This window comes from Alligator mississippiensis, chromosome 2 (genome assembly GCF_030867095.1).
Source record: "Alligator mississippiensis isolate rAllMis1 chromosome 2, rAllMis1, whole genome shotgun sequence".
NCBI lineage: Eukaryota > Metazoa > Chordata > Crocodylia > Alligatoridae > Alligator > Alligator mississippiensis.
The window spans coordinates 230,395,016-230,418,458 of NC_081825.1; the positions used below are offsets into that span (position 1 = coordinate 230,395,016).

The 23,443-nt window shown below is 44.2% G+C and overlaps 1 protein-coding gene and 1 long non-coding RNA gene across 16 annotated transcripts in view; one reads left to right on the forward strand and one right to left on the reverse strand.

Moving 5' to 3' along the window:
• Positions 1-23,443, forward strand: part of GPHN (gephyrin) — a 631,726-nt gene that overhangs the window by 556,740 nt on the left and 51,543 nt on the right. For all 15 annotated transcript variants that reach the window (XM_059722870.1, XM_059722873.1, XM_059722869.1 and 12 more), the window contains 6 exons: positions 190-282; positions 4,295-4,350; positions 12,490-12,609; positions 15,380-15,438; positions 15,660-15,813; positions 16,964-17,085. In XM_059722870.1, coding sequence (XP_059578853.1) covers positions 190-282; positions 4,295-4,350; positions 12,490-12,609; positions 15,380-15,438; positions 15,660-15,813; positions 16,964-17,085 — 604 coding nt within the window. The remainder of the gene's footprint in view (positions 1-189; positions 283-4,294; positions 4,351-12,489; positions 12,610-15,379; positions 15,439-15,659; positions 15,814-16,963; positions 17,086-23,443) is intronic.
• LOC109280498 (uncharacterized) overlaps positions 1-23,443 on the reverse strand; it is a 112,843-nt gene that overhangs the window by 79,617 nt on the left and 9,783 nt on the right. The gene's annotated exons all lie outside the window — the stretch shown is intronic.

The window sequence follows — 23,443 nt, forward strand, 5'->3', positions numbered from 1 at the left end:
CTTCAGACTGTATTTTCCATTCATTTCTCTATTGGTTATGACACACATCGAAAGCTTGAAAGACCTGTTTATGAGATATGTCACAGACCCATGAATTTCATCCATGGGAGCATGCTCCTGTTGCCGTCTATTCCCTTTCATTAGATTCACTAACATAGAACATTCTTTTTGCTCTTTCTCCTCTTTTAGATGGAATGGGTCGAGTCCTTGCTCAAGACGTTTATGCAAAAGACAACCTCCCCCCATTTCCAGCATCAGTGAAAGATGGCTATGCTGTAAGAGGTAAATGCAGTACATCTTCTGAAAACTTAACTGTACACCAGCTTGCTTGTACACCTGCACATTTCATCACAGCCAGAAGCACTTATTTTTTCCTTGAAATTGTATTTATTTCATTTTTAGAAATCTAGATCGTTATTGAATTCTTGTTGTGTAAAATTCAGCCATTTTAAAGGAAGACTATTGTGCTTATTGTAGTTTTAACCCTTTAAATAGGTGCGCAAGCATGTATTTGTACCCATGCATATTTGCCAACATACTTACAGTTGCAATGTGAGCAATATCGCTCAGTTCTTTACTCCCTTGGCTGTACTGGTCCTGGTGCCTCTTATAGTAGAATCTGCCATCTAACAGTTGCTTTCTAGAAGGAAGTCTGGCCCTAAGACATAGTTTGAGATGCAAGTAATGGTGTTTCCTGAATGAGAGGCAGGAGGATTTCTAATATATCAATAATATTTTATATATAACTCTATAGATGGATAGATAGATATAAAATACACAAAATCATGCAATCACAAATTTGTTAGGTCCCTATTAATTAGTGATTGCATAATTTTCATGGAAAACGCAAAATCAGGTGGGCTCCATAAAAAAATGTCAAACTCCACAAAAAACAGCGGGCTCCATGATTTTGGCAGGCTTACTGCAAAAAAACCCCCCAGTTTGCACCCAGGTTTTGGGGATTCTGGGGGAGGGGCGGGAGGATGACTTGTGGCTGAGGCCATTTTTACTTTTCTGCTTTCCCTTCTGTCCTAAACACTAGGTCAATAAGCTTCAAAAGCCTACAATTGATCAGAGTCTGTGTTGTGTGCTTGCCTGGTTTTGAGGGGAAGGAGTGCTTGGACCCACACTTTTAGGTTCCCGGGGCAGGGATGGGAACATTATGAGGGGCTGTGGTTGAGTAGAGAGTGAAGACACAGATGGTTGTTAGAAAAATAGCTTTTATTGAACAGCGGTGCAAGGGAGCTCATTGATAAAAATATCCAACAAAAGGAGGAAAGAGGTCTGTAGAGTTTCTGGCTGTGTACCAGAGTGGCCAGTTGCAACAGGCTGGGGGGAGTTAGGAGCGATGCAGCGTGGGATGCCTGGAGAATCGACCAGGCCCATTTCACAGAACACTTGGTGTCCACACATAACATCAAACAGGTTCACAGCAAACCAATTCATAGTGCTTGATTTTCCACGTATACTTTTGAACCATTCCAGGCAGATTTAAACCAGTTAAACAGGATTGTGTGTCCGTCCACTTCAGGTTTAAACAATATTTAAACTATGCTATGTATTATGTGTGCCTGTGTCCTTAGATGCACTGATGAAAAGTCCTATGTAACAGCTAGGTATTGAGCAGTGGGTATGTTGTTATGCTAGAGGTTGGACAATTAGATTGGAAACCGAAGTTGTTGGTCATGACAGGCACTTTCAGCTCGGGGACAACTGTTTTCTTCTCTTTTTTTTTTGGAGTAGATAACTGAAACACTGGAAAACCACTCAGAGAACTAAACCATAAGCCATATAACAGTCCAATGTGTTTCTTGAGGGTCTGGTAACAAATACAGGGGTAGAAAATTAATTTGATTTCAGCTGTGTGTGTCTGTGTGAAGTGCACGGGGAAGCCCTGGACAAAGCCAGAGAAACAGAAGGGCTGAGAGAGACACCTGTGGGTAGAAGGTTGGCTTGAAAGAGTCTAAGAACTGAAAACAAATAAATGGTCTCCTCCTATTGGATTCCTATTGTGTGAAAGGAAGCAGGACTTTATGTACAGTCTTTATAAATTAATTTAATTACATCAGACAGTTATTTGACACTCTTCCTTACAGAAACAACTAGTACAGTATTTAGTATTATTTATATTGGAAAAATTAATTCATTTTCAGGAAATATTGGAGCCATTCATAAAGTGTGTGTCTTTCATTAGCACTATTTACGTGGTTTGCAGTGATTTATCCATCTGAGATTTTTTTTGGACTTGTCTTTCCCAGATCATCTGCTCAGGTATATGTGCACATCTTTTAAAGATAACACCGAGCAATCTGTTGAATGTGCACTATTCAAAGACTGTACATGCAAGTTTTCTCTTCTGAACCACAAAGCAAAAAAGTGATAATCTCTGATAAAGATCATGCCATGAAATTCAGAAAGAAATTTTGCTAAGTGAGTTTGATTTACCCAAACCCAATTTGAAGTGATTGCTTTTGATTAGATGTGATGCGGAGGACACGGTAGCAGTTTTCAAGTATCTGTAAGGCTGCCATAAACAAGATAAACACAAAATGTCATTCCTTGCCATATAGGGCCAGACATAAGGTCATGGATTTAAACTACAAAAAGCAGATTTGGATCAAATCTCAGGACAAACTTCCTGATTATAAGAACACTGGGACAGGAGAACAAGCTGCTTGGGAAGCTGTGGAATAGCCTTCACTGGAGATTTTTTTTAAAAGTAGGCTGGATAGACATCCATGTTGAATGGTTTAAGAACAGCACATCCAACATCTGTGCAGTAGATCGGACTTAAGTTCTGTTGACCTTGAGGTCCCTTGTAGCCCTGTGTTTCCATAATTGACCAGGAAGGCAGAAAATTACTGAGTCTGAATTAAAGAAACAGTGTTACCATAAATGTCTGACCAGTCTATTTTATGCAGTTCAGCCCATGCACTGGTCAGTAGTCCATGTGATTGGGTGCAATGTGATCTTCCCACAATTCAACATCCATCTGATTGATGTGGTCATCAATGAGACGACAATCTGATTAATGTGGTCTATCTGCTTCTAAGGTATAGTGTGGAAGTATCAAACTCCTCTGACCCCAAAGGCCAGATGAGGGACGGGAGGCCAGTCCACGGACCAGATCAGGTCCATACAATGCCCCACATACCAGAGCCATCACTCAGGGATCCAATCTGGACCAGCCCCATATTCAGCACACAAGGCCAGTCTGGCACAGTTGCCCAAACCAGCACCACACTCCACATGCATGCTGTGTGCAGCGAGTGTACCAGACCAGCTCCTTGCACTACATAGAGCATGGGCTGGATGATAGGGCTCCACCGGTTGTATCTTTGATACCCCCAACATAGTGTCTTCATTCAAACTGAATAAAGACACCTTCAGTCCACACATGGAACTAATGAACACTAGCACCAATTTAGATCAGTGATTTGGCACCAGTGAGCCTTAAAAATATTTTTGTTATCCTTAATAAAACTAATACGGCTAATTAACATTCTTCTTATATGAGAGACAATAAGGTGGTCATATGCCATATATTGTGCATTAGCTTTCTCAGAAAGCAAAGTCTAAAATAAAATAATCTAATATTTAAAGCTTAAAGAACCACACACAACTGTCACATAACTCTCTCTTATTTTTGAGGACGGTTCTTTAGACGTCAGTATTTCGGCACCAGAACCACTTGCCACTAAAAGGGGAAAAGTTTGACTCCTTTTAGCTAGATTCATCTACTCCACTGTTATTTTAGAGTCTGAAGTCAAGTTAACATTGTCCATTGGGCTCTTCTAAGTTAAACCAATCATTCCTTCTGCTGATACTATATAGTGTCTCACTAACATGGTTGTGTTACTTCTGTATCAGGAAGCAGTGTGTGCAAATTAGGCAGTATGTCTCAGTATAGCTGTATTAGGTGATTATAGCCAGACTTTCTCTGCCATGTAACACAGAAAATTCTTGTTGCTAGAATAATCCATAATGGTCTCCTCAGACCTCTCCATTCTCTTACAAGTGGAACAGTGAGTATATCTGCACAATTTTGTGACAGAACATATTATTCTACCAAAGATAATAAATGTAAATATGTTGAACTTTTAAAGATATCTTAAAATCCCTTAAGGCTGAAAAAGTTTCACATAACAGTTATATCGTCTCACATAGAAACTAAGGAAGCAGCTCTGAACTGAACTGTGCATTATTCTAAGGTTCTTCCTTGCTTGCTATGTTGTTTTCTCTTTTTTTCGGTGTTTTTATCTTTTTATAATCTTTCTTCTGTGCTTTCTTACAGCTGCCGATGGCCCTGGGGATCGATTCATCATTGGTGAATCCCAAGCTGGTGAGCAGGTAAGCATATTTTTTTTTATCTCTTCTCTTTTTCGAATATTTTTTTATTTCCTATGAAAATAAAAATCTGATTTTTTATTTTAAATTATTATTTCATATTATTATTATCTGTTGCTGTTCTGTGCAATTTCTAAAGTGTTCCAAACAATAAACTTGTAACTGAAGACAGCTCTGAGTAACTACACATTTGTGTGCATAGTATCTAATCTACAACTACACATGTTGAAGTATGATCTTAGAAGCTAGTGTAAAATCAGAGACTCAACCCCAGTATCCTTCAGAGAGTGGTACTGGTGGTTCTCTAAAGGGTCATATGAGGTCTGAATGTGCACAGCAATTCCCTAGTATAATGTTGGCAAGCACTTTGCTTCTGCTGGAGTTGTCATTCATGAAATCTAGAAGCCCAGGGTTTCAGATTTTGAACAGCCCTCAACCCAGCATCTAATTGCACAAGTCATTTGTGTGTTGGATTTTTGCACACATCACTTTGAAGATGCAGAATTACATGCAAGTGATTTTCCCTTCTGCTGAATCGCCAAAGCAGGTGATGTACTCTACTCAAATTTTAGGGAAGTGGGAGTAGTCTTCTCAGGTCACCAAAACTTTGAGCCATCTGTTGCTTTCATTATCTGTCATGCATTTGCCTTCCTTCTCAAGGGACCAGAAGGATTCCACTAAAGGCCACCTAAGCCTCCACCTATTTAAGCATTTTTCCCAGTCTGATATATTCATCCTTGATCTATTTCAATAGGCATCTGGCAGTGTCATTTGTCCCAGTGGGAAGGTCAAGTGGACTTTTCCCTGTTCCCATCAACATCTTTCTCCCTGAAAATCCATATTTTATATCCTTGCTCTTGATAGGCAGCACCCACTTCAGCTTCCTAGACCTGCTCAAGTAACACACACATTGATTATTCTGAATAAAGAGTCCAGAATTACATACACCTGCCTCTTGTGGGTGCCAGGGTACATTTCAGACTCTCTCCCATCTATTCTTCTTTTTGTATATAGATCATTCTGTCATCTATTCTCTCTCTTACTTGCCTGTATATCATCCTCATTTCTTATTGGGCTCACATTCCTAGCTCCCTCCATCATCTCTTCCTGTCTCTGTTTGAACTGTTTTCCTTTCTTTTCTTCCTTACCACCCCATCTCTTACCTGCTTCTCCTCCTCATTCTCTAGTATCTGCCCTGCAGCTCTTGTTTCTTCTCTACTGGCTTCTTCTCTCTTGGTCACATTCTTTCATAAGTCAGTTTCCTGATCTAGAAGTTTGCTCTCCAGGTTCAGCAGGCCTCAGGAGTTGCCCCTGCAGCTTCCTGTCTTCTGTCCTCCACAATATTTTCAGATCTTTGTCTGAACTCCACTCTCTAGTGTTCAGATCTTTTCTTTCATGAGCTGTGTCAAGCAACATTTCATATCTGAAAAGATTCTGGCCTTGTACAGATGTTCATTTTCTCCTGAAAGCTACAGCTTTCCCAGGACAAACAAGTGTACAGATGTTCAGGCTGTTTCTCCCAAAGTGAAAATAGCCACTTCAGGAGAAAAATAACTTGGATACAACCAGGGTTAAATCACTTCCAGGAGAGTTTCTCCTGAGAGAATGAATGTCTGTACATGCTGACAACATAGACTAACTATGGGCAATCTGGGTTACCCAATCAGGGCTGCCCTATACACTGCTGTCATCTGTTGTCAGGCAGACTAAGGAAACCTATAGCCCATACAGAGTTGTATGCACAGGCCCTCCCACAGGCTGCACAGTGTCAGCACTGCACTCAGTGTCAGCATTGCAGGCTCTCCACTCTTCAGGACCTCAGCATTCAAATGTCTGTACATGTGGCTCTGGGTAAGTTTTTCTACTACAAGAACAAACCTGGGAGAATTCTCCTAGATTATTTGAATGTGTATATGCAGCCTGTTAGGCACCTCTCAAGGTTAATACATATCCTTCAGTTTCTGTATCCACTGCTCTGCTTTTGTGTTCTCTCATGCTAAGGTCATATCTAGTATTAATACAGTACCTATCACTGTGTTTTCATGTCAGTGTCTATCCTAAAGGAAAAAAGAATGAAAATCCTTCAAGTTGCAAGACAGTATACCTTTGTGTATACCTGAATAGTTATTCAGGAAACAAATGAATAGGTTCAATTTAACGAGGAGCAGAAAAGGAGTTTATAAATATGCAGTCAACAATAATCGTTGTAAAACACCAGGTGCTATGCATAAGTATATTTAGATGCTTTAAATCATTTGAAGTGGACAACTCAGAAAAGCGTCATTATGCTAATTCACCTAGCAGTAAGCTGCAAAAGCATGAATATTTACAGTACATTTTACCATAATTAACCTCACCCATTGAATTCCGGCACTTTTCTAGTCATGTTATGCAACTTGTGGTCCTTCAAGCCAAAAGATAACCCATTAAAATCAGAGGGATTTTTTTTAATGCATCTTACAGTTAACCCTTGAAACCCACTGATACAGGACAAAAACCACTTAATAAATTTAAAACAATATTATAACTTTATATAAAGAATGGTATGTTCATTATACTATAATTAAGATTAAATATATAAGAGCTTTCATTTCTTATGTGTCAAGGGAAAAGCTGATGGTTTTGTTTCTCAAAGTCTCTCTTTCTGACAGTCGTACACAAAATTCTAGATTGGATAGATTATTTTTCTGCCTAGAGAAGGCAAATCATTTTTAACTACTTTTTAAAAGATTTCCAGATAAAATGTACCTACAGCTAATGTAGTTGTGGCAGTTTCTGTATCCCTAGGTCAGAATATCTCTATAAATTCCTTAAAAGTGAAGCTAAGTATGAGAGCCAGGGATGATCTATGCTTGTGTCCTACTATGAGTAGTGCATATGCTCTGGGTTTTGCTGGTTTTCATATGGGGCCAGGAAATATTTTCCCTCTACTGCAGCTACATGTGTTGGTGGCAGGAGTTGGGATGGAGGGAGACAGATTTGCATTCTTTAGAAACACTGGCTGCAGCCAAGGCTGGGGATTTTGACAGGTGTGCCAGTGCTTCTGCTGAAATTTAAACCCAGAGGTAACTGGCTAGAGGATCTTGCCACTCTGCTCAGGGTCAGATTAGCTGGAGTTTATATTTGGGGTTCAGGAAAGAATTTTACCCCATGGTCAGATTGGTATGGAATGTGGGGGGGGGGCAGGGGGGTTACCTTCCTGTGTAGCAGGGGGCTGTGGCCCCCTTCCTTGGATCTCTCAAGCATATTTTACCAACATTTGCAGCAACAGGACACTGACCACTGTGGTCCCTCTGTATTAACTGTGGCAGGTTAGGGTGTTATGTCTTGTGGTTGTGTTGGAGCTGACTGTGTAGTTTTGCTAATCAGTTAGACAATGGCTCTGTATAGGATGGTTTGAATGAGGCTCAGGCAGGGTGTTGGACTAGATGATCTCTGAAGGTCGCTTTTAACGCTACTACTTATAATTCTGTGCTTCTAACCCACAGAATATCGTCACCTGAGCCATCCAGAGTGCTTACTAAGATGCATAGGAATGACCTAGATTCCATTCTCCAATCACCCGAGACGTACTATAATATGCTCCCTGGATCAGAGGGTTAATGGAACTCTAGGCACAAGATGTCATAATTACAGCCTTCTTAGTTCTCATTTTGCTTGTCCTATTGAAAGCTCCCTTGACCTTAGAAGTCCCAAAACTAAATTCAGCCTTGTCTTGGGGGGGTCAATTAACCATTCTAATGCAATGAGACCCAACCTTCCAGCCCCATGGGCCTGATGACTGATGCAGGGTCGGTCTGTAGGCAGGATCCCACACAGGGTTGGTGCTTGGGGTTGGTTTGTGGGTGCAATCCAGCATGCCATCTTGACCCTGGATCCAGCCACACACTAGCCCACCCCACATGCCTAGATCTGGCCACAAATCAGCCCAGCCCTGCATGCCAGCCCAATTCTGCATTCCTAGATCCGGTCACGCACTGGCCTCATCCTTCATGCCTGGATCCAGCTAGACAGTGTCCCAACCCCACTTGCCTGGATCTAGCCTTGCAGTGGTACAATCTGCTGCACAAGGCAATGCCATGGGGCTCCCCATGGCTCTGGAAATTTGGCACCAAGAGGAGCAGCCATTAATGCTGCCACCACTCCCCCACCCAATTTTCAGACCCTTAGGGAGCCCCATAGGGCAAAGGACACAGCTCTGCAGGCTGGGTCTGACCCTTGGATTGGGGCTTGAGCATCCCTGCACTAATACAGCTGATAAAGAAAATTACCCTCCCTCTAGAACTGCCCCAATGTGCTGAGTACATCAGCTTTTGAAGTACACGTTCCAGATTTAATTTGGCACTTTCGAGAATATCACTACACAAAAACTGATACAGAAGGATGGACGGAGCAGATATGCAACTTTGCACAAAAAATCACATTTGCACAATTGCACTTTACTTTTATCTTCCATTTTACTAACAAGGTCTCCCTCCCTCCTTCCCTCCCTCCCTCCCTTCCTTCAGTGACTGTGGCCAAACAATAATTTTGACTGTGGATTTTGAAAAAAAAAACATAGTTATAATAAATTTATTGATGATGCAATTTTTTTTAAATGTTCACATCATTTATTTCTTCATGCTGCTGTTCATGGATTCACAGACATTAGGGCTGGAAGGGACCTCGTGAGATCATCTGGTCCAGCCCCCTGTCTAAGGGCAGGAAGTCAGCTGGGGTCAAAGGACCCCAGCAAGATAATTGTCCAAGCACATCTTAAGTGTGTCCAGAGTAGGTGCTTGCACCGCTTCTAGGGGGAGTCTATTCCAAACTCTGCATGCTCGAACAGTAAAGAAGTTCTTCCTTATGTCCAGTCTAAAACTGGACCTTGTCCAGTTTGTGACCATTGAACCTTGTTTTCCCTGGAGGAGCCCTGGTGAACAAATGTTCTCCCAGGTCCTGATGAACACCCCGATATATTTATAGGCTGCCACCAAGTGCCCCCTGAGTCTACGATTAGCCAAGCTGAAGAGTACCATGCCTCTCAGCTTCTCCTCATATGGCCTGCTCTTTTGACCTCTGATCATGCATGTGGCTCTCCTCTGGACGCTCTGAGCTTCTCCGTGTCCTTTTTAAAGTGTGGAGCCCAGAATTGGATGCAGTACTCCAGCTGCAGCCTCACCAAGGCTGAATAAAGTGGATCTTGGGTCTTGTTTGAGATGCATTGGTAGATGCAAGCCAGGGTTTTATTTGCTTGGCCGGCTGCAGCATTGCATTGGTGGCTCATATTTATCTGGTGGTTAATCATGACCCCCAAGTCTCTTTCAGACATAGTGCTACTGAGTGAAGCACTGCTGAGCCTATAGGTATGATAGGAGATTTTCCTCCTGAGGTGGAGCACCTTGCATTTCTCTATGTTGAAGGTCATTAGGTTTCATCTTGCAAGCCTATCCAGGTTGGCCTGAATCCCCAGCCTATCCTCCAGGGTGTCCATGCTTCCCCACAGTTTTGTGTCATCCATGAACTTAACCAGTTTGTTTCTGATGCCCAAATCCAGGCCGTTAATGAATATATTAAAGAGTACCAGTGCGAGTACTGAACCCTGAGGGGTGCCACTGGTCACCATACGCCATGCTGACTCGTTTCCATCAACAATCACTCTCTGGGTCCAACCACAAAGCCAGTTCCCAAGCCATTGGACCATAAGGTTGTCGAGGCTGCAGTTCCCCAGTTTTGTCATAAGGACATCATGGGAGACCAAATCAAAGGCTTTTTGAAATCTAAGTAAATGACATCAACCTTCTCCCAAACCCCGCCCTCCACCCCCCTGGTCCGGGTGACGTGTCCTGGTCATAGAAGGAGATGAGGTTGGTCAGGCTCAGCCTACCTGAAACAAAGCCATGTTGGCTGTCTCTCAGAATGGCGCCTTCTGTCAGCCTGTTGTTGATGGATTCTTTGATAATTTTTTCCAAGATTTTCCCAGGGATTGAGGTCAAACTGATTGGCCTGTAGTTCCCTGGATCTTCCTTCCTCCCTTTCTTGAAGATGGGCACCACATTGGCCCTCTTCCAGTCTTCAGGAACTTCTCCTGAGTGCCACAAGTTCTCAAATATCCATGCCAATGGTAGAGCTATAATGTCAGCCAACTTGTTTACCATTCTTGGGTGCAGAGCCCACTGACTTATGGATGTCCAGCCTCCCAAGGTGTTCCCTCACAAGGTCTTCACCAAATGTAGGCATATGGTCACCCCTACCTTTGTAGTCTTGTGCCCTGTCAAGAGGGGTGATCCCCTTAAGCTGGTGGAAAACTGACACAAAATAATAATTGAGGAGATTAGCTTTTTCTCGAGTGTCAGGTGTTGGTTTGTTGCAGAATGCTGGCTTCTTAAGAAGTTATATTTTTTCTGCGGAGGCTTTGAACTGTGGTCTTGCGTGGTTATCACAGAACAACTTATTACTGCTGTTGCTCTTGTTCTTGTTGCTGGTGCTATTGCTGCTCTTGTCAGAAACTGGCATGTGGCCAGTCAAAGGGCAGTGATTAGATAAGGATTGAACACCTCAGGTCTGAGCCAAAATTGCTGTCCAAAGAACAAGCCAAGGTCAGGAACCACTGATCTATACCAGAGTCAGGTGACTCAGAGGAAGTAGAAGGATGAGACCCTGCAAAAAGCTGGATCATACATTTGGGCAGACAGAATCCAGGCCAGGGATTGGATCAAGACTTAGCCTTAGCAGAACTGCTTAAAGTCTAAAGAAGGTACATTGAGCAAGTATCTACTTGCTAGCATTCTGCTCAAACTTTTACAGCTGACTGTAAGGAAAAGGGCTGGTCATCTAGGAGCAGGGTTTAATGCAGAGCATGGCCTTAGTCCAGATGCATCAGGCTAACCTATTCTTGCTCCCTGGTACTTACACATCACACTACCCCACTCTTCAGGGAGCATCTTCCAGGCAGTTTTGGCCCAGGTTTTCAGGGTTCTCTTGTACTAGGTCAGGAGTGTGGATGTCATATATTGGCTCTCAGGATTAATCAGTGGGCATATCACCTTCTAATAAGGTACCAAAGTCTTCCCTGAATGAATTCTGAGTCAGGCTTCTCATACCACATTACCTGTATTGTAATGTGGAATGGAGGATACCCCTCCCCCATCAGGGGAAATTTTTTACTGTAGGGTTTCAAAAGCAATGCAAGGAAAACTGATTGCAACTTCAACATGTCTGGCAGGCAGAACTCAAATGTGACTGGGGTAATTGGGTTATTATGTCTGTTGGATAATCTAAAAAGATCCCAGGTAACACAAATCCAGCTCGCCTGAAAGATATACAGAGGTAAGGATTTTGTGTAGACAACCACACCTAACCCCTGTTGCAAAGCTGGGCTGTCTGATGAATGTTAGTCAGCATAATAGTCATCAGTGTCCTCAGTGGCCTGGAGGTGGTCTTTCAGTTCCTATTGAATTTGATGCAAATGACTGAGTAGCTCAAGCCCATGTGCTACCAGCTCTCTGAAGCCTTAGGCACAGGGTAGGGTCAAATTGGGGTTGATAATTATTATTTACAAAACCCAGCTATGTTGTTTGAATCTTTTGCTGAGAAGCATGCCAGTTTTTTACCCATTGTGATCAATGTTTTTGTGGACAACCCTCCACTGAGAACAGGACTGAAACCACTAGCTCATTTCATGCATCCATCATATGGTAATGCATGTAAACCATTAATACCTGAGCCAGATATGAATCTGTAAGTTATTCTTGTTTAATTACATGGGGTTTTTCTCTTATTCATGACAATAATAGTGCATCAACAGTACATGGAAAATAAGCCTTACTATATATGGATTTTTTCATTCCAAATTGTCTCAGAATTTTTAAACACTTTGAGGTTTTCCCTTTCCCTTTTTAAATTTATAAACTTATAAAATCAAAGAAAATGGAGCTGGAAAGGACTTCCAACCCCCCAACCCCCCCCCAACTCAAGACAGGATTGTTCCTATCTAAACCATCCCAGACAAATGTTTGTCTAACCTGTACTTAAAAACTTCCAGCGATGGAGACTGCATATCTAAGCATGTTCCGTTGCTAAGCCACCCTCACAGAGAGGTCTTCCTAATATCTGATGTAACCAAGTGAGTTCTCATTTGCCTTTCTTGTTTGTATTTTCCAGCCAACTCAGACTGTGATGCCTGGTCAGGTAATGCGAGTTACAACAGGTGCTCCAATCCCCTGCGGTGCTGATGCTGTGGTACAAGTGGAAGATACAGAACTCATCAGGGAATCAGACGATGTGAGTCATTATTAAAAACTTACTTTGCTTCACTTCTGTTTGCAATAACATGATACCAGGGATTGCAGAGAAAGTCTCAAAAGGAGCAGTATTTCATAACCTTTCTCCATTTTTTTTTTTGAGACTGGGGTACCATACCCACAAGGAGTCAAAATGACCAACCTCACTAACTCCAATGACCTGACTCCTTATCTTGAAATGTCATAGACCTCTCAATATTCCTACTATAGGTAATATCCTAGTCCATGCAGGCTTACTGAAAGGTCTTTTGTCTCTTCCAGTATACTGAAGCAGGAAGAGACAAAAGATGTATTGCATTGAGATGTAGTAAACTTGTTACGCTTCGAGAACTTGCCAATCTATATTAGCAGCATATCTACAGGGAGCCTCAATCATTTATTGGATTGTTGGTAATTAAATTAAGAACCTCTTTCAGTGTTCTTAGCCTGAATCAATGCATGAAGAAAGTTATTCTGATTTAACTGCCTCTCCTGTTAGTGGAAACATGATGACCTCTACAGCTTCAGTGCTTTTCCTTACGTTACCAGAACAACAGTTCAGGTACCATCTCTCAGTTAGAGTCAGTAGGGATCAAACACAAGCTGTCACTGGATTTTATTAAAGTTTGCCCTAGACTATGTGACAGTGCCTATCCATCATTTAAAAGGTGGTATTACAGGAAAAATAGAACCTATCAAAATAGGAAGGTAGAGAGAAGCATATTGCCCAAAAGAATATTCCTTCATTATGTAACCAAGAAAAATATGGAGGGGGAAAAGGTTGATGTTTGGCGAACAGAGTCCTTTTCTTCCATCGTGGGAGGGAAGAAATGCAACAAATGGTCATGTTAAATATGTCTCTGCCTGGGTCAAGATCTGAGCCTCTGAAGAAAAGTTTATATAATGCTCTAGATTAGCAAAAGAAATGATGAGAAAAAGAAAGAATTCCCTCTGAGGTTTTTTGATTTATTTACAAGATTTTTGTTCAAGCAAAATAGCCCATATCTTTTGAGTTTCTGGCCACGTATCTTCCATGCAGTTGAACAATCTGTAAATTCCAGACAGAACTATCCAGTATGCCTCTGGAACTCCCCATCCTGGTTTCTGGATTGTGGGTTTTCTGTTGCTTTCTTTGAAATCATCACTAAAATCCTTGTTGTCTCAATAGTAAAGAATCAAACCTCATGAAGGTAGCCCAGTCCCATTATAAGGTTCTTGCCTGACTGCCTCTGATACAAGCTGTGCTTCTAGCTTGGGACTTGAAAACACCTTCTGGGATATATCAGAAATCCCTCTACTTTGTCCTTCAGGTCAGCTTGCCTTCTTCCAGAGTCGCATCTAGTGGGAAATGATTTGACTTCACGCCACCAAAAGAAAAAACCCCAGATAATTCTTTATTTCTACCCTTAACTGGAGCTTCCTGTAGATTTTCTCTTCAACTCCTCAGACCTAAGCCATTTTGCTCAATGTAAATGGAGACCATGTTAATCATGCATGTTTTAAGTGGTGGGGACTGTACTACAAGGTTTATATCACTTGGATCCTAAAATGGCAAAGAATCTGAGAAATGGTTCCACCTTCTCTGCCCATTAGGTATTAAAAGACATTCAGAGCATACATATGGCTCCAATGAATACTAGTGGTCAGAAGAATCTGATCTCATATACAGGACCTCTCTGCTGTGATGAAAATAACAGTCAATGGGTCCTTTTAATAAAAGTAAAGAAAAGCCCCACTGACAAGTCCAGCAATGAAAACCAGACTCTAATGTCACATATAGCAGGGTAGTTATTTCTAAACGTTTGTTTGCCTTGCAAAACCCGTGTCTGACTCATGGCTTTGAGGCGCTACAAATATGAAAGGCATTGATATAAAACAAAATTCTGCTCCATTCTAAGTATAGTATAAATTCAGTGTTGCTGACAGACTGCCACTTTTCCAGAGCTGAGTATATTTATCACCCACCCACTCACAGGGTGTATAAAGTTAAATATTTATAATACGAATCACATTGTCCGTAAGTTAAAATGTTCAAATGGATTCATTGCTGGTTGAGCAAACCACCAGAGCATTGAAATCTTGAATATATGAATTCAAAAGCTCTAATAGAAAGTAGGCCTTAGATTTTCCTGCCACTGTCCTATTCAAAGTCCATAAACACGATGTATTAACTACGCTCAGATATGTTCATAGTTCCCAGGAGGAGAAGAGATCTTTGCACTGCATAAATGCAAATAACCTCTAAAAATTTGGGCACATGAGTAGTTGGCAAGGTGGATATTTTCTTACTACTTATCCATAACTGCAGTGCCACATTTTTTGCTATGCTTCTTGATTTGTTCCGTAGATGCTATTTCTGAAATTACTTTTGAGCACATCAGGAGGGGAAAGAATTCCCATGACAGACAAAATCAACAAAGAACCTTAGTATATTGCATGAGAAAGATAACTGAACATTCAGTCATAAAACAGGCAAGCAAGCAATGTATTCAAAGCAGGTCCTTTTTGGTGAGCTCAGATAAGAAATAATTATTGTAAACTCTAACTTGGAGCACATATTGTGATGAGCTCTTGATGAGCAGATAAAGAGAAACTAGGTGATACTTCGGCCATATGTGACAAAGCAATCATTGCAGCAAACACATCAAAGAGTGGCATGATCATTTGTGAACCATAAATAAATTGTATAGAATGATGAGAAATAAAAGCTGATTAATTTTGTTTAACACATTTGAACTTGTGCAACCTCTCTCTTTTTTTTTTTTTAATAGGGCACTGAAGAGCTAGAGGTTCGAATTCTTGTGCAGGCTCGACCAGGCCAAGATATCAGGTTTGTTAAAAATCCTCGTTTTAAAAAGGTGAATACCTCTTTAAATATAGAATTTACAATATATTTTCAAGATACTGTTTTCCCATAAAAAGCATGGATATTTAAAAAAATATGACTGCCATAGGGAAACGCACCGTTCGCTTGAAACCTGACCAACTAGTGCATGTCATTTTCAATGGTATTCTCTTTTTCTTTCCTTTCTTGTGTGCTATAATTTTCAGACCTATAGGACACGACATTAAAAGAGGTGAATGTGTGCTGGCTAAGGGAACCCACATGGGTCCATCAGAGATTGGTCTCTTAGCAACTGTTGGAGTCACAGAAGTAGAAGTTAATAAATTTCCAGTTGTCGCAGTCATGTCAACAGGGAATGAGGTAAGAAAGTATCTTTTCTGTGTCTTTCTTCTGCAGGCACAGAAGTAGAATTTTGAATAGCAATTCCCATCTTAATTCCAAATGGGCCTGTTTTACTGCAGGTACTAAGCTCCTGCAACTCTCACTTTCTTCTGATGTAATCAGAGATATTTGAATCTCTAACAAGAACCTGGGTCATATCCATTGTCCATTTGCACTGCTCTAGTGAACTTAAAGCAAACCTTATTTTAGGGACTTCTCAGCAGACATAGAATTGACATTTCCAGTCCTGACCCAGTCAGTCGTCCTACTGCTCAGAAGGAGTGTTAGCAGTAGAGTCAGGCTTGTAGTGTACTCTGCCTACCCTAGCATGAAGAACAACTCCTTTTGAATCACTGTCCTCTGTAACTATTCTGGAATAATGAGACAACCTGATTGAGGACTGGCATTTTCTGAGGGGTGCCTTGAGTCTAAAGAGGTTGAGAACAACTGTGCTAGTCCATCGTAGGTTGCCACATTTAAAATCTCTCTAAGTGAATAAACAATAGACCTTATTACTCCTGCATCAGCAGCCTTAGATTAACATCCTTGACTTTTCAGTAATCAGAATCACTTGATATATCCATCAACTTGATTAGTTGCAAATTCAGAGCTTGTGTTTTGATTTATACTATGAGGTTGGTTTATATGATATGAGGAAAAGAAGTTTGCAGATATGGATCTGTTGATTATGCCAACGCACAATTCAGTGCTGTGCAGAGATACCCAAGTTTGCTGAATAAGCTAGCTCTCCTATCAGAAGCTGTATACATCCATGAGTGCAGAACTCCACCTAGTCTTAATAGCCCTGGTGAGATGCAGTATATATTAGCCTGGGCAGAGTTCCAAGCTGTAGCTGGCACCACATTATGCTATATAGACATACCCATCAAAACAATTGAAAAGGGAATCCTAGACGAACTTACTTTTTGGCATTACCCGTGACTCAGCCATATATCTTTTAGTTATATGCTGCTGAATAGTCTCTAAACTCTCAGAATCTGCCTAGATCAGTGTATGAAATAACTTACTTGCCATAGGTGCCTGTCAGTAGAAACATTATCCAATCTCAGGAGCTGGAAATTTCAAGTGCACAAAAGTACTGAGGATACTGATGTATGTGGTTTTATAGCTATTGAACCCTGAAGATGACCTCTTACCAGGAAAGATCCGAGACAGCAATCGTTCGACTCTCCTAGCTACAATCCAAGAACATGGCTACCCAACAATCAACTTGGGAATTGTGGGAGATAAGTAAGTACCACATGTTAATAAAGATTGCTATCCACTGACTTGTTCATATGGCGTACTTTAATACACCACCAGTGAGGAAAGGGAAAAATCACAAAAGCTACATTCATAATGCAGCTCACCGCAGGTGCCTGAATTTTGTGTTTTTTCTTTTTCTCTAGAGTTTAACAAATCCATCCAAGCAGGAAGAGGAATAGTCTCATGAGGATGTTTTTAATAAGTGGTGTTTGTTAGGGCTGTGCAAAATTTTGGCAGCCATTTCATTTTGGATTCAAACATTTCAACGGTCAAAATACTGAATCCAAAACGAAACTCAGGGCTCTGGAACAGCTCCAAAATGAAACAGGCCATCTGAAACGTTTCGGAAATTTTTAGGCCCCCAGATAATACGGAATGACAGCAGGCTGCCGCTGCCAGCTGGTGATAGCAGCGGCTCTGGGCTATTTCTCCAGCTGGTAGCAGCAGCCTGCTGAAACCCCATGTGCAGATCTGGGGGCCATGTCCCCCAGGAAGAGCTGGGGGAATGATCAGAGAGCTGGGGAATCAAACCAGGAGCTCTGGCTGACAGGTGGATCCACCCCAGCTCCCAGGCAGCACATGTGCCCTGCTGAACAGCACTGCACCTGTGCAATAGTGGGGGGGGGCGGGCGATCCCTGCTGCCCCCTGCTGCATGGCGAGGCTCTGCCATGAACCCTCAGAGGCCCCAATTGCCACTGCCAAGTCCAATGAATGTGTGGCTTTTTTTTTTTTTTTTTTTTTAAAGCTGTACAGTCACCAAGCTGCAGAGCATGCAGATGACAGCAGGCTGCTGCTGCTGGCTGAGGCCAGCACCCGAGTCTACTGGTGCAGCCTGCACCAAGTGCCAGGAAGAACCCGGTGCTGGTGCTGGCTTCAGCCAGTAGTGGCAACCTGCTGTCATCCCTTGCACAGATCCAGGGGCCCCCACCCCCCAGAAGGGTTGTGGGGCTGTACCAGACTCCTCCTGGTGAAAGCGGGCCCCCAGATCTGCATGCAGGATGACAGCATACTGCCGCTGCCAGCAAGTGATACTAGTTTTGTTTTGTACAGTTTGAGTTTCCCAGAAACCCCTGCACCTGTCTCCTTGAAACTTGGCAGGCTTCATGGCCTCAGAAGGGGCTAGTATCCCTGTAAGTTTCATCTGAGTCAGGCAAGGAATGACAAAGTTATAGGCAGTTTTGTGATTCTCCATTATAGCCCATGGCCGAAACACCATCAAAATTCCAAAACAGCTCTGCAACAGTTTCGGCCAAAATGAAACAGAACAGTGATTCAAAACACCAAAATGAATCACTGTCCCTCTGAAACACCAAATCCAAAACAGAAAGAAACAACCATTTTGGACAGCCCTATGAGACACTGAATCTAAACACTGTCCCTCCAAAACCAAAATGAAACGCAGGCATTTTGCACAGCCCTAGTGTTTATCTTGTTTAACATTATACCCATTGTTAGCAATTCTAATACTACTTCTGTTCCCTGCTGTATTTCCTAATGTCTCTTGAGAGAGGGTAATAGAAATGCCAGTGTTCCTGATCTTTAAAAGACAATGAAGATTTCTCTTTCAAGAGCATATTTGCCATATTAAGATTAATTTAGAATGTAACTTGGTCAGTTTTTTTGAGTCACTGTCTCCTTGGCAAACGTCACTCTTGACTGTTGGATATTGCTGAACTAGAATTGCACAAGTGTACCAAAGTATGTTAAAAGATTTTCACCGTTATCCTTCATTGAGCTTTCTGACTGGACTGCTATAAAGCAGTAATATATGATCAAAACTTTCTTCTTCTGACAGTTATTTTATGGTGGTTCTAAGTAGGAATGAAGCTGAGTTCTGCTGCTTTTGAGAACACTAGCTGAAATGATTGAAGTGCTTGGTCTTCTGTTCTTGACAAGGGGCTACAAACAGACATCATGTTTTTCAGACATTCATATCCATTGGCCTGGCATGAATCCAAAAATGTTCACAGGATAAAAAGTACTAACAGTTTATCCCAGAACATCACAGAGTATGTCTGAATGGTTGTCCCAGGAATGTATCATTCAGTGAACATAGAAAAACAGCAGTGTGTTCAGCCACTTATTAAACCCTGATTAGAAGGGTGATGTGTGTACACCCCAATCCCCGGATATTTCTGTTCTAAAGCAAACTCTGGCACAGCTTGTCCAGGAACAAATGTAACTTCTGTTCCTAACCTAGCTTGTGGTTCATTGTATGTTTCGGTAGTAGTCCTATGAAGTCAATTTCCAAATAGGCCAAAGATTTAAGCTTTGGAATAAAGTCACTTTATTTTGTAGCTGCCATGGCTGGAATTTCAAATGTGTTAACTCCTTAGAGCCACCAGTGAGGATTCTGCTTTTGAGGAAGATGAGGTAGTGTCTCACTTGGAAAAACTAGAACACAAAATGGGAGTAACATGAATTCCTTAAGATACCCTTTGACAGGTGTAACCCTGGGTGCAACACTACCCATGCCCTCACCTGAATAGTGGGATCCTGGGGTACCCAGTAGCCGGCAGCCCTGCTTAGCTCCCTGGTTAGCTGCTACAGAGTCTGCAAGCGGAGCACCTCCCCTGACAATCAAAACAACCTTGCAGACCATTTTCAACTATTTACAGAATTTAATTATTTACAAGGTAACATATAACTAATACAATAACACAAATAATGTTACACAACATTACCCAGCAATGGTGACTTAAGGGTTCATGCTTCTCAAATATATATTACACCAGGGCAAGGCATACAAATTACCCATGATAAATAAAGAGCAAATAAATAAATACATACACCAACTAATAAACCATCAATAACCTATTTACACACTCAGTCTATAACTTGTATGCTCCGGGGTAACTATAAGGACCCTGTGTACACTGCCACTCTGCTTGGTTTCTCAGGGATCAGGCCTGCTTCTGTGTCCCTGGCACAGGAACCGTGGGCAGGTCCCTGCTGCTGGCATCTCTCTCATGAGCTCCAGGGGTCTCAGGGCAGTAGGCAGTGGCTTGCCCTCTGCGATCCCTGCAAGAGAGCTTATTCTTGCCCCGACCCTTGTCCCCTGGCACAGTGGGGAGCAGTATCTGGGCTGCAGGTTGTACCAGTTCCCCGGCCAAGCACACCCTCACCCCACCTGGCAAATGCAGCCACTCCCAGGGCTCTGCCTGCCCCAGGGTTTCTGGTGGGCTGGGATGGTCCCCTGCCCCTTCTAGCCCAGTGCTCCCTCTGGCACACTCAGCCTGCCCCTCCTCAGGTGCTTTCTCACTCACGGAACAAATCAGGGCAGTCTCCCCCTGGTCCTGTATCCCCCTTCTCTCCTGTGCTCACCCATACCACACGGGCTTGTAGGAGGGTCTTCCCGGGCTCGGGGTCTCCTGACAGGCAGGTCCTCTTTTGTGCCTGCCCCAGCAGGGCTCCAAGGGGGATAAGAGGAAGAAAGGATATATTGTGTCTCTCTGGTGCAGCCTCTCCGCTATCCCTGCAGGGGTCCAACAGGGGCTGTCTGACAGACAGCTGTAGTGAGGTCCTTTTCCTGGCCTCCAGCCTGTCTCTCTTCCCCTGTTGTTCTCCTCTCCATAGAAAAAATGCTCCCCCCTTTTAAACAAGCCTTCTCAGCAAATCCCAGGCCATGACTCTTCCCGGGCTGTCACAGCAGGGTCCTTCAGGAGAGCCGTGATCTCCTTACGGCCCCCTCACCGTGCCAAGTCGGCCCAAGGGCACCCTCAAATTCTCGCCTGCCATGTCTTTGATGGTTAGATAAAGTTGGGAGGCTGCCTTACGACTCCCTGGGCACAGTTAGCTGGGACCTCTGTCCCCGTGTGTTCCCGGACCCCCTGGGCGTCTCCCGGTATGATGGGTGCTCCCCAGGCACCCTAGCCTTATGGGCTACGCGTGGCTCCTACCAACCCCTAATACCACGCCCCAAGCCTCGCTGATGAGATAGATGCTGGTATGTCTCTCTGTGTGTACACAGCCTGTCTCTGGGGCCTCTTTTATGTACTCTAGCCCTGCTCTCTGGGGCCTTCTCTTCTGTGCTGCCCTCTCTTGGGCTCTCTGAGCCCACTCGGGGCAGCACAGAAGTTATCTCCCTGTAACGTTGCCCCTCTCTGGGACCTTCTCTGTAGTGTCGCCCCTTGTCTGGGGCCTTTGCAATAGTGTCCCCTCCTGGGACTTTCCCTGTAATGTCGCCCATACTCGGGCTTCTAAAATACAGCCCCCCATCTGGGGCTCTCTGCATCCGCTCTGGGGACTTCTCGGCAACACCCCCTGACTCTCGGGCCCACCGCGCTGCTACTCCCTTCTCCCAGGGCTCACCACACCACTACCCCCTCTCACTGGGGGCCATCGCAGCACTCCACCCTGCTCCGGGGTTTTCCGCAGCACTAGCCCTGTTTCAGAGGCTCACCGCGCCCACACTGGGCTTCCTAATAATATGGCCCCCTCTCTGGGGCTCATTGTGCCCGCACTGGGGCTTCTCAAAGCTGCCCCTCTCTGGGGCTGGGGTCTACGTACCCCGCAAGTTGCACCCTCGCTGGCACTGGGGTTCCCATACCACTGGGGTTCCCCCTTGAGAACACTGCACCCTCACTGGCACTGGGGTTCCCATACCACTGGGGTTCCCCCCTTTATGAGGATACTGCACCCTGACTGGTGCTAGGGCCCCCACACCCCTGTGGGGCCCTTTTTGAGGCCTCCTCCAACCCCTATAGCCTCACCCAAACCACCAGTGTAATACCAGAAGCAAAGAAACTCGAGCCTCCTGGCTATAACTCAACTCAAAGCCGTCTGGCTAAACCATGGTGCTCATACCTCTCAGAGCTGCCATCCTTCACTCAGCTAGAGCGGTACTTGCTGTTAGGCTTCTCTCCGCATCCTAACTGCAGGGGCAGGGGCAGGGGCTCGGGCTCCGGCTCCGGCTCCGGCTCCGGCTCCGGCTCCGGCTCCTCTGGTTGCTGGCAGGGAACTGCCAGCCTGGCCTCAGCCCTGGGCTTTATGAGGGCCAGGCCCTGCCTCCTTCTGACCAGCTGACTCACATTAGTCGCCCCAGCAACCCGCAGCTGTGCTTGTTATGTTCTGCCAGGGCTCTCTCTCCCTGGCAGTTTCCACACTCTAGGAGCAGAGCACCGAGGTGCCCTGCGACACGGGCTTTTGCTAACGTCCCTGTCATTCAAACCCCTGCTGGGGTTACATCACTCCTCCCACTTCAAAGATGGCTGTCTCCAAAGCAGCTTTACTCACCCTCAGGGCAAACAATGTCCCTACTGGGGCAAACTCTCTCTCTTCACACTGTCCCTCTGCAAGGCAGCCCTTCCTATCCCTTCAGATGAGTACAATTTTAATGCTGCTACACAGGTTTTTCAGTTGTGCCTCAGTTCATAAAGGGTATTAACTCTGGAGGACAACAATATCAGGTAGAGAGATGATCCTGGCCTGTGATGTTATACACCAGCAATCCTCAACCAGGGATCTGTGACCCCCTGGAGGGGTGCAAGCAGGTTTCAAGGGGTCTGTGGATCTGGCGAAGTCATGATCTCCTTGGTCAGCTGGAGCAGCCAATGCCCAAGCTGAGCCCACTATCACTGCCACCGCCAGGTTCACGGAAAAACCTAGATTTTCTCCTTTAAAAGAGAAAAACATGGGTTTCCCCTTGCAGGCTGACAGCGTTCCAGCCTGCAAGGGACTGTGGGAAGCAGAAGGAGGCCAATATGGCAGGGGGCACCATGTGCATGCGTGTGCATGCACACATGCACGTGACAGCCAGACAGCAGTGGAAAGCAGCTCCCACAGCACAGGTAATTTTGGGGGCAAGGAATAGGCAGTGGAGGGGGGCATATGCTCCACCCCCCACCCCCGATTTCTGTACCTACAGCAGGTATGGGGCTGCAGCCTGAGTGGACCAGCCAGTGGGACCTGCCATGAGAGGGCAGAGCTGGGTGGCAATACTTGTTGCTGCCACTGCCAGGACCCCCACACCAGCTGCACTACCAGCAGCAGGAGAGATAAAATGACTAGTGGGGGCCGTGCTGCCCTCACTTCCTCTCACCGCTGGAGGGGAGGTGGGGTGGAGGGCAGCATGAGCTACCTAAGGGGAGTAGTGACAGCTGGGCTATACCCTTGCCCCCTGCCCACCCCACCACAGGAGTCAGGAGTGAGGGACACCATCAGGGCTGTGGGGGTGAGGAGCTGTGGGTTGGGAGTGAGGGGCACTAGCAGGGGCAGGGGGCTGTAATCGGGAGTGCTGCAGATCAGGAGTGAGGAGGGCCTTGAGTCCAAAAAGGTTGAGAACCACTGTTATACACTATCTTCTGTGCACAAAAAAAAAAATACTTCACTCTAAAAACTCTG